At 31.8% G+C, this 11,438-nt stretch overlaps 1 protein-coding gene and 1 pseudogene across 1 annotated transcript; both read left to right on the top strand.

Moving 5' to 3' along the window:
* Positions 1-4,576: 4,576 nt before the first annotated feature.
* LOC125830137 (uncharacterized) lies at positions 4,577-5,436 on the top strand. The gene is made up of 2 exons (XM_049509339.1): positions 4,577-4,877; positions 4,943-5,436. Exons 1-2 carry the CDS (start codon positions 4,577-4,579, stop codon positions 5,434-5,436), a joined length of 795 nt encoding a protein of 264 aa, XP_049365296.1.
* Positions 5,437-5,792: 356 nt separating this feature from the next.
* Positions 5,793-6,316, top strand: LOC125830147 (uncharacterized; annotated as a pseudogene).
* Positions 6,317-11,438: the final 5,122 nt, after the last annotated feature.

Below are 11,438 nucleotides of genomic sequence, written 5' to 3'. Positions count from 1 at the left end.
CATGGGAAAAAAGGTGACCATTTTGTGTTTTATACTGATTTTTGAATTTGTTCTTTATAAAATGTTTAATTTAAAAAAATGACATTTTTCCATTGCTAAATCGCTCAATTTATCGATTAACTCATCCTTGAAGTGACATATGTGGCAACATATGCACGTTCTGTTGGAAAAATTGCAACAGACATGTCATATGTGGCAACATATGTATATCATAAAATGTTCTTTTGGAGGTTAATTCAATTATATTGTCATCTAATTCAACATGTAACACTAATATATAGTCCTACAACATGTCTAAGTACAAAATTATAGTCTAATACAACAACATTCATCAATTATATCAATTTTTTACAAAGACTATCATACCACTAGTTCATCATACAAATAGTTATATAAAGCCCTTGTAAATCATTGTTTCAAGTGTTATATCATATTTTTATTGCTTAATTATGGTTCAAAGTACTAAAATTTGGTCCAATTTGATATTTTTCCATTGCCAAATCACTGAATTATCGATTAACCCATCCTTGAAGTGACATATGTGGCAACATATGCACGTTCTGTTGGAAAAATTGCAACATGCATCATATGTGGCAACATATGTATATCATAAAATGGTCTTTTTGGGGTTAATTCAATTAGATTGTCACATAATTCAACATGTAACACTAATATATAGTCCTACAACATGTCTAAGTACAAAATTATGGTCTAATACAACAATCTTCATCAATTCTATCAATTATTTTTACAATACTATCATACCACTAGTTCATCATACATTACCAAGTAACTCCATATGACAATTTTTTCTGGTAGATAGTGCCATGTAGACTGAAAAGGATAGAAAATTATTTATAAAATAAGTTCGGGGGGGGGGGGGGGGAGGGTAATAAGGACCTTAGTATAGTATTAAGTGTTTCTCTAGGATTTCGGGCATAGGTTGGAGGGGTACATATGCATTTTTCCTTTAATTTTATTGGATAACAAATAATAGTGCAAAGTTAGCGAACCATGTATTAGTATTGATATTGCGTAAAGTTGCTCAAGCATTTTTACTCCTAAGATGTAAATATTCATTACTTTGAAATTGAAAATATTTTTCCTTGTAATTACATAAATTATTTTATATTGAATATTTATAGGGATTTTTTTTACTTTGATAATACAATAAAACTAAATAAAGTATTTTCAACATTTTTCATCTTAGAAAAAAACTAAAACATTTTATCCATGTTTAATTCTAAAATAAAGTACTATTTGTTCATGGAAATATGAATAAATATGAATAAACTTGTATTTTACCCAATCCATTTGTTATCCAACCCATTTTACCCATATGAGATATGAATGGATTGACTTATTACCCATTTTATATTGACCCATTTTCAACCCGCCCAAATTTTACCCAACCCACCCATTTGCCACCACTAACCGTAAGTAACAGAAACTAAGCAGTACACTTTTTTTTCTGTTGGCTGAACTTTCAGAAAAATTTGCCACTCAGGTGCAATACTAATTTATGGAACGATAGATATGTTCAAGTTTTAGCTGAGCCATATTGTCCGGTTATACGAGTAGTGCATCATTATAGAAGTTTAAGTTTTGTCTATGAGAAAAGACATCAAGTCACCATTAAAGTTGTCGTGTATTTGTATAAAAATACCTTAACTTTGGAAGTATCCTATGACCCCACAGAATTATTTAATATTTTTGTAAATGGGCCATTTTGACCCATTCCCTCGTCTATGTTGTCGCGCGTGATGCCCACTCATGTGATAGAATTCAACCTGGCCTGATCCTATTCTTTTTCAAAAAAGTCATCTTCTCCTTTTCTTTTCTTATTTCTCAACTTCCCCTAAAATCTCAAAGAATAGAAAAGTCTTCTCGATATCTTGGTGTTGATAATCTCGTTGTTGATGTTTCTTGGTGAAGATTCTTGGAGGGACAAGGAATTGAAGGTCTAAAAGGTTAGGGCTCTACATCATATGATAAAGATCTTCTTTTTTAGATTATTGTGATTTTAGGGATTATTATAGTGTAAAGAGTGTTGGAATCGACCTATTATAGTTGCCATTGTTAGGATTTTATAGTTTTTCGTTGTGTTATTGATAATTGCTACTGTTAGGGTTTTGTGTTATCAACTTAGTGCAACTGTTAGTGATTAGGATTTTATGTTATCGACTTAGTGCGACTATTAGTGATTGTGTTTTAGGTTAGGGTTTGATGTTATCCATTTAGTTTGAATCTTATTATTCGTCTCTTATACATTTGTAGACTTCAATTTGTACATTATCGACTTGTTTGCAAGTTTTTTGTTCTATTAGTGATGGGGCTAAATGTTAGTGCTATTGCTACTGTTAGTGTTTTTTCTACTCTTGTTAGTTAGTGTTTCTGCTACTGTTATTTGTTAGTGATTATGTTTGTCGTGTACAGCTTGTTAGAGTTTGTTCTTGAAACGTGTGTTTGAATTGTGTTTGTCTTTTTTACATGCCTTTTCAAGATGGCTTTTACTTTGATAACTTTAAGATGGTATCATGGGGGGTTAATAGAATTTGGTCCCCCACCTAAATATATTGGGGGGAATGTGACAGAATTCCTAGATGTAGATGTTGATAGGATGTCTTATTTTGAGTTGAGAGACTACATAAAGGAACTAGGATATACAATAGATTGTGAGTTTTTCATTAAGTGGGATGAGTTATTGGTTCTTGTTGATAATGATAAGGTTATATTTGACCTTTTCAATATGATAAATGATGGGGATACAATTGAGGTGTATGTTTTTCATGGGGTTAGTGAAGCTAATCACGCCCCACTTGAATTGGAGTTTGTCCCTAATATGAGTGATAGTGGGGTAGGTGAGGAATCTTTTAATGAGACTTCTAACCCTAATAATCAGCCTCTTACTTCTACTTTTCCTTCCAACCCTAAAACTAGTCCTTCTGAAACTTCCAGCACTCGATTTGAAGATCCTCCTACTACTGTGCCTCCACTATCTCCTTCTTCTACTGTGTCTCCACCATCTCCTTCTTCCACTGTGCCTCTACCCTCTCCTTCTACTGTGCCTCCTCCTTCCTGTGTACCTTCATCTGATCCTATAATAGATAATGATCCAATTGATGATAAGGTGGAAGATGAATCGGAATGAAGAGGATACTAATGAAGATACTGAGGTTGAAAGTGATGTCCATCAAGAGTATATAGATATAAGGGCAAGCAGGAGGCATTTCAAAAGGTCACAAAGGAGAAGTAGAGGTACTACTTCAGATCAGATTAATGTTGATTAAATGGGTCCAAATATAGGGTATGATGAGACAAATATTGGTATTAGGAAAAGCTTAGTCGGTACGCTAGGAGGTGATGAATCTTACTATCTAAGTGATAAAGCTCCTAGATTTGAAATAGATGATAAAACATGTTGGGGAGATGGTGAAGAGGTTGATCAAGTAGTGCATAAACCTGTTAGAAGGAAGAAAACCCCAAATATAGTGTGTTTGATGAAACTTCTGAAAAGGTTGTTTGGGAATTAGGACAAGTTTTCAGAAGTGTTGATGAATTTAGAGTGACAATGACAAGATATGCAGTTCAAGAACATATTCAAATTGAAAAATATGTGAATGAGCCTAGCAGAGTTAGAGTGAGATGTTGCAAAGAGACTTGTCCTTGGTTGTTATGTGCAAGTAAGGATAAGACTGGTGGAGATTTCATAGTTAAAAGATACAACCCTGTCCATAAATGTCTGACATTAACTCATAACTATCTTTGCAACTTAAAGTTTTTGGCCACCAAATACAAAGAAAGAATAACTCAACAGCCAAACATCAGATATGTGTTGTTGCAGGACATTATTAGAAAAAAGTTGGATATCCATGTTGGTAGGACAATAGTGAGAAGAGCTAGGACTAGAGTGTTACAAGAGATCATGGGTGATCACATTGTGGAGTACGATAAGATCTTTGATTATAAAGATGAGATTTTAAGGAGTAATCCATGTAGTACTTGTGTAGTGAAGGTTGGAGAAAAAGATAGAACTGGGAAGAAATTTTTTCAAGGATTTTATGTTTGCTTCAATGCTTTAAAGAAAGCATTTTTTGAGGTGCTAGAAAGTTGATTGGTTTTGATGGGTGTTTTCTCAAAGGTGTGTGTAAAGGCCAGTTGTTAGTGACAGTTTGTAGGGATGGAAACAACCAAATGCTGCCTATTGCTTGGGCAGTTGTTGAGGTTGAGAATCAGTTTACCTGGACATGATTTCTTGAACTAGTGAGGTATGATCTTGATCTTGGAGTCTATCATTACTAATATGGAAATGGTAAGACCTTTATTGTCTTACTGTTTGATTGTGTTGTTTTTTATGTTTTTAATTTTGCATTTTAATTATGTTTCTATTATGTTGCTTTGTTAGGGACTAGAAATTGTTGTTCAGGAGGTATTGCCACTGGTTGAACACATAAAATGTGCAAGACATGTTATTGCATATTGATGTAAAAGATGTAAAGGAATTGAAAGAAGAAGAGTATTTTGGAGGATTGCTAAATCCACATTTGAAGATGAGTTGAAGGATAATATACAGGCAATGAAGAAATTAGGAAAAGATTGTTTGGATGATCTTTTATGGTACAACTTGGATACATGGTGCAAGAGGTATTTTCAGGACTATAATAAATGTGATGTTATGGACAACAATATGGCAGCAAGCTTTAATGCTTGGATACTGCCTGCAAGGTATGAAACAATCATCACAATGCTTGAGGAGATAAGGGTGAAGATGATGAAAAGAATTGGTGATTTGAGAGAGTTCTCAAACACTTGGATCACTAATATATCTCCTATGTCTTTGAAGATTTTGCAAGAAAATATTGAAAAGTCTATGCAATGTAACTAACTTGGAATGGATAAAGAGGTTTTGAGATTAAACACTATGCATTTGCACATATTGTAGACATTGTTAGTAGGAGTTGTAGTTGTAGATCTTGGAAGCTCAGGGGCATTCCTTGTCCTCATGGTGTTGCTGCCCTTCATTACAAGGAGTTGGAACCAATCAATTATGTGGCTAGTTGTTATAGCAAGGAGACCTACCTCAGCATATATGCCTATTTTATTCAGCCAATGAATAACATGAAAATGTGGCCAACATCAAATAATCCAATTATAAAGCCACCAAAGATCAAGAAGATGCCTGGAAGACCAAGTAAGGTTAGAATAAAGAAAGCAAATGAAAGCAAAAAAATTGAAAAGCTTAGCAAAAGTGGTTCTGTTATGACTTATAGCAAATGTGGTACACAAGGACACAATAAAAGAGGCTGTCCTACAAGAAATCAAGTTGGTCCAAGTCAATTAGCTAGACCATCTTCTCAGGCAAGAGGTACTGGTCCAAGTCAGTCAGCTGAACCATCTTCTCAAACACATACTTTTATTTGTTACTTTCAAATGTAAGTTATATGTACATGTACATGTATTTGTATTGATATATCAATATACATGCTACTAAAAGAGCAGTAGGAGGCAGAGCAAGAGGTAGATCAATAGTTCAACTCAATCACTTGGAGCTTCTTCACATGTGTATATATATTCATTTGTACAAGATTTAGTTGTAATTGCATGCACTGATGTGTGAAAATCAGGCCACCACAAATAATGAACGTGGTAGAGGAAGAGGCACAAAAAGAGTTTCAAGTTCTATAGACAATATAGATATGCTTTAATATTTGAGTTTCAAATTACAGACTTTTAATGGTAGAGGTAGAGGTAGAGGTAGAGGTGAAAGAGTAGGAACATGTAGAGGAAGATGAATGCCTCAAGAAAGAAATGTGAATGAAGGACTGTGTAGACGAAGAGGAATGCCTCAACATAGTCAAACTAGTTCTGAAGCAAGAGGGAATAGACCAGTTGAACATGAGAACACCAGTGGAGGACAAACAAGAGCTTTTAAAAAGGCCAAAAATGGTAGGTGTTGGCATATACCAAGCTGAAGATGGATTTACAACTCTCAATGTAAGTTTACAACTTTCAATGCAAGCCTAAATGTCTTTTGATTTGAATATGTATTTATTTGACTAAGCAACCTGAATTGCCAAGTAGAAGAGCCATAAATACTGGTACAAGAGTGACAAAGAGGGCTGATGTTGTTACTAGTGATATTGGCTACACACCAGTACATGGATTCAAATGGAAGGGGAAGACAACTATTACCAGTACCAACCTAGAAAGAATGAGGGCTGAAAAGGTTATCCAAACTAGGTCTGCAGTTACTGCTACTACTAATAGCCAAAGCCAAACAAGTTCAAGTTGGAAGACTCATGTGCCATGGAAGTAGGGCATTTTGATGTTGTCTTGTTCATTTTGACAAACAAATTTTAACTATGTATATTTTTGTGTTGTTTTTGGTTGGAACCAAACTCAATTTAGCGTGTACAAAACAAGATCAACTTGATAGCAATTCTTCAAATTGAATGATTATGTTGGAATGAAGTCCTCTTTTTGATCAGTGTTTTGTTTCTTTTAGCTATATTCTTCTCATTTATTTGTAGTTGAACATATTTTTGAAGTTTCTCGAATGGTTACCACAATAATATAGACAACCAAATACATTAACAACTTGTTCAAATCATAACTATTTCGACAACAAAGACCAACAAAAACTTGAGCATTCGACAAAGCAAGATCAAGACAATTAGCTTCAAGTTACACACACCTACAACTTCAAAAACTTGAAAGTAACTAAACATGTCTATGGCAATTTGGCTGCACACACCGACAACTTCCATCCTTCACATTCTTGGTTAGGCTTAAAAAAAGAAAACACACAATAATGATCAAGACAATTAGCTTCAAGTTACAACATTTGTTCTTCTTCTTCTCCTTCATCACGACTTGGTTACTTTCAACACGACTTTCATAACGTGCCAATGCTTTTTTAAACTCCTTAATTCTCTTTGCCAATCTTAGAATAACGTATTTGGATCATATATCAACATCTTCACGATCCCTCCATCTAAAGAAGTTGCACGCATCCTCCTAAAATATGTAAAAGCACAAATTAAAGAAAAGTGCATAAACAAAAGATCTCCAGAAAAGAATTAGGAAACATACACGATAGTGTGGACAAGACCAAAATCTTTGAGCTGGATTGTGCTCCGACCATGAAATTTGCATTGAAAGTAAGTCACCATGTTTGCATCGCAATTTCACTCGCGACATCAGATCATTCTCATCATTACAAATACGATTCAACATTGCATTTTCCATTTTCGGTAAAATCTAATCATAAAATTAAGAAGAAATTAAACCATAAAAAACTTCAAATTATTAACGCTTTCTACTGGAAATTAAAAAATAAAACAAATTCCTACCTTATTAGACTTGGGGTAAACAATAAATTCGTCAAAGAGAGAGCACCAGCGTTGAGCTTGCTTTGGAAAAAAAGTTGAAATCGATTTTAGGGCTACCAACGGCTCTTTTCTCTTTAAATTTGGCGAAGATGATGTTATTTAAATTAATTAAATAATTAATAATAAAGAAATAAAATGACACGTGACACTTTATAGTTGGTTAATGGCAGTGAAAACACTGCCTCACGCGCGTAACAACCCAGACGAGGAAATGGGTGAAAATGGCTCATTTACAAAGATATTAAATAGTTTTGTGGGGTGATAAGACACTTCCAAAGTTAAGGTGTCTTTATGCAAATATGAGTAAACTTGTATTTTATTCAGCCCATCCATTTGCAACTAGTAACTGTAAGTAACAGAAACTAAGCAGTACACTTTTTTTCTGTTGGGCTGAACTTTCAGAAAAGTTTGCCACTCAGGTACAATACTAATTTATGTAATGATAGATATGTGCAGGTTTTAGCGCAGCCATATTGTCCGGTTATACACTTAGTGCATCATTATAGATGTTTAAGTTTGTCTATCTAGATTTGTTTGGATCAATTATATATCAAGAATATGAGCGTACATGACTGGATTCGTTTTAGTTTTTTAAATATCAAATCAAATTATTTGTGTCAATTTTTTAAATTTATAAATCAAATCAAACTAATAAAACTCGGGTTTTTCAATCTTGGGTTGGTTCGGATTTTTGAAATATCAAACTAAACTACTTGTGTTAAATTTTTAAAATTTTAAATCAAACCAAACTAATAATTTTTGGATTTTTTTTGGGTTTTTGGATTTTTCGGCAAAGTATTCACACAAACATATAATTAACTTGTGCTCCAAATGTTTCTTTAGTCCAATCAAAATACAACTATCTAAGGCGTTTCTTAAGAAAATAACACAAAATATGATATAAGTGATGACACTAAAATATTCAATAAAAAATAATAAAGAAATCGTATAAAATAAATATCGCAAATTGATAAGTTATAACGAAAATGATCATAATTTAAAAGTACTAAATCATGCTAAAATAAGTCTACTACGTATTAATTACATTAAACATTAAAAAATTAGGATATGTATTTTATATGTCTAAACCAATGTAAAACTAAAGAACAAATATTCAACATTATTGTCATTCTTAGTGTTAAATTAATTTTTTTTGTTAGCATTAGTATGATTTTATTTTTAATTGAACTTTATTAGAGTCACTAATATCTATGAACTATAACCTTCATTGCATTATTCAAAATTCGAAATCTCAAAAGACTTGAAAAAGTATGTTAAAAGAAAAAAATTATGAAAAGTTATAAGTAATATTTAGAAATTACATCAAAGTAAGTAGTTTTATGTATAAAGTAAATTTTAAAAATAAAATATATAATGTCGGGTTGGTTTTGTTCGGGTTGATTTTGTTTAGTTAAAACCAAACCAACCCAAGTATAATTGGGTTTTCTTTTCCAATACCAACCAAGTCAAACAAAACTATTAGTCGAATGTTTTTTTGGAATTGACTCGATTTTCAATTTAGTTCGATTTTTTATTCAGTTTTGTACACATAACTAGTTAAGCTCCTCTTCATCAAATGCTAATAACTAGGTAGTCTCAGATGATTTCATAAGGATCATAAGCAAGCTCTTTATACCATCACAACATATCGTTTCCATTTGTCAGTGTATAGAGTTACTTGATAGCTTTGCTTGTGAGAGACAATGAATACTTGGTGGAATAATCAAGAAGCGTACAACCTAAGTCGAATAACACCTTTATAAAACAAAATGCCTTTATATGTTGAAGAAACATAGTGAAAATGATCAATTTTTATACAAAATATGATGAGAAAACCAGAAAAGGCTGAAGAGGAATAAGAGAAAATAATTGATTACTTTTTGCAAGAAAATATGATGGGAAGATTGGTGAGGATTGAAGAGGAATAAGAGAGGAGAACCCTACAAAGAAGACTAGAGCTCTCTGGCATATTCAAAATATATATCTTATTTTTGGTTTATAGTTTCAAAAGAGATATTGATAAAATAATTCTTCAAAATATCATAATCTTAAGGAGATCAAATCAGTCCAAATATATGTATTTTTTTTTATCATAAAAAGAGTATAAAATTATCTTTACGAAAAAGTTAAAATTGGAAAGGTAGCAATATTATCATTATCTATATTTATCTATCTATCTCTATATATCTATATCTTCTATATATTAATATTAATATTTTATTTAATTTAATTTTTAATTTTAATTTTAATAACTTAAAAGCATAAATTCCTAACTTGAATGTTAAATTACTTTAATATCCCTAACTTAGGTTGTAACTTTTTTGATAAGTTGTGTCTTTATTCAAAGGGTTGGGACTTTTAGATGAGTTATGAATTTTCCAAAGAGTTGTGACTTTTTCAATAAGTTGTGTCTTTTCCAAAGGGTTGTGACGTCTCGGAAATGTCATGACTTTTCAGATAAGACGCAAAAACAATTGTTCATACTACCCTTTGTTGCCTATAAATAGAGGGACTTCCTCTCATTTTTCATCCACAAATTTTTTAATCTTCTACTCTTCTTTTTTCTTGCAATTTAAAAGTTTTTGTGTGATTTATTATCATTGAGTGAGTTTGAAATTTAGCAGAATACGAGGTACCATTATTCTGACGAAGTAAATATTTTATCCTAAGAGGGTATATTCCATAACCTCGAGTACTTGATGAAAATAATTTTGATGATATAATAATTATTTTTTTACTTAATATATACATTAATATGTAATGTTCCAATATATAAAGTTAACATGATGTAGTCTAAATTCATTTATTTTTGTTAACAATTTCTCTTGTGATGTAGATATATGTTTATGAATATCTTTTTTCCAAAATTTAGAGAATTTTCACAATTTGTTTTTTCTCAAGACAAAAGAATGACTTTATTTATCAATGCTACTTATGTCATTTAGATTGTTAGGAAGTTTGCTTCAAAATAGTTATTACTATATAAACATCGCCCTTTTATTCATATGATAACACCAATTGGCGTTTGTCTTAGTTTATTTTTTATTATTTATTTAATAGCTAATTTTTATGAGATAAATATTTTCAGTAATGCAAATATATATTTATATTTGGATAGGTATTTGTATTTATATTAAAGTATTATATAGAGAAAACAGCAAAAAGCCCCCCTAATCTATTGTCGAATTCTCAACTACACACTTATACTTCACGGGGGTCCTATTACCCACCTGAACATTTTAAAAGTATAATATATACCCCCTTAAAAACTCACACCTAGATTTGTATCAAAAAGTAAGTGACACGCGCTTGCCACGTAATTTACCTTTTAAAAAAATTAAAAAATATTATTTTTTCCTTTATTCTACTTTTCCTTTTATATTATCCTTCTTTTCTCTTCTCTTTCCTTTCTTGCTCCGTTTTTTCTTTACTTTGACTAAATGATTTTTCAAATTAGCAAAGCAAGCTTAAATTTAGAAACCATTGAGTGAAATTTTCTTCATAAACCTTCTTAACATCAACTGAAAATTCATCATGATTCTTGTTTAAAAAAACAAAAGAATTTAAAAAGGATCGATTAATGATAAAAAGATTTACCCTTTAATGTTGTTTGGTAGGATATGCAATGAATGAGTTGCATGGAAAATTAGTGATGAACACAAAAAAGAGTGATAGTGTTCAATATTTGGAGACTTCAAAGTTTGATTTTTCAAAGTGAATTTTGAATTTTGGTTGATATTATTGAGAGCTTAGTAACTTTAAAAATGAACACGGCGGTTCACGATGGAGGTAGATGGCGATTGATGTCGTGATAATTATGTACGGTGGTTGGGTCATAATAATACAACTAGGGAAACTTATAAATTTCACTCAAAGGTTCCTAAATTTCTCCATTAATGACACTAAAATTTGATCCTCTTGAATTTCGATTTTAAGCTATAGTCAATTTTTCACATTAATGAAAAATTGATCTAACGTGAAAAAGTTGTGATTTGAGGATGAAAATCAGATTAATGGTGGGAAGCTGACGAGGGCGGCGACTTGGTG

The sequence above is a fragment of the Solanum verrucosum genome, unplaced genomic scaffold (assembly GCF_900185275.1).
Source record: "Solanum verrucosum unplaced genomic scaffold, falcon-dt-bn FXZP01000024.1, whole genome shotgun sequence".
Classification (NCBI taxonomy): domain Eukaryota; kingdom Viridiplantae; phylum Streptophyta; class Magnoliopsida; order Solanales; family Solanaceae; genus Solanum; species Solanum verrucosum.
The sequence above is the reverse complement of the archived record's forward strand: the minus strand, read 5'-3'. Positions and strand labels throughout refer to the sequence as shown.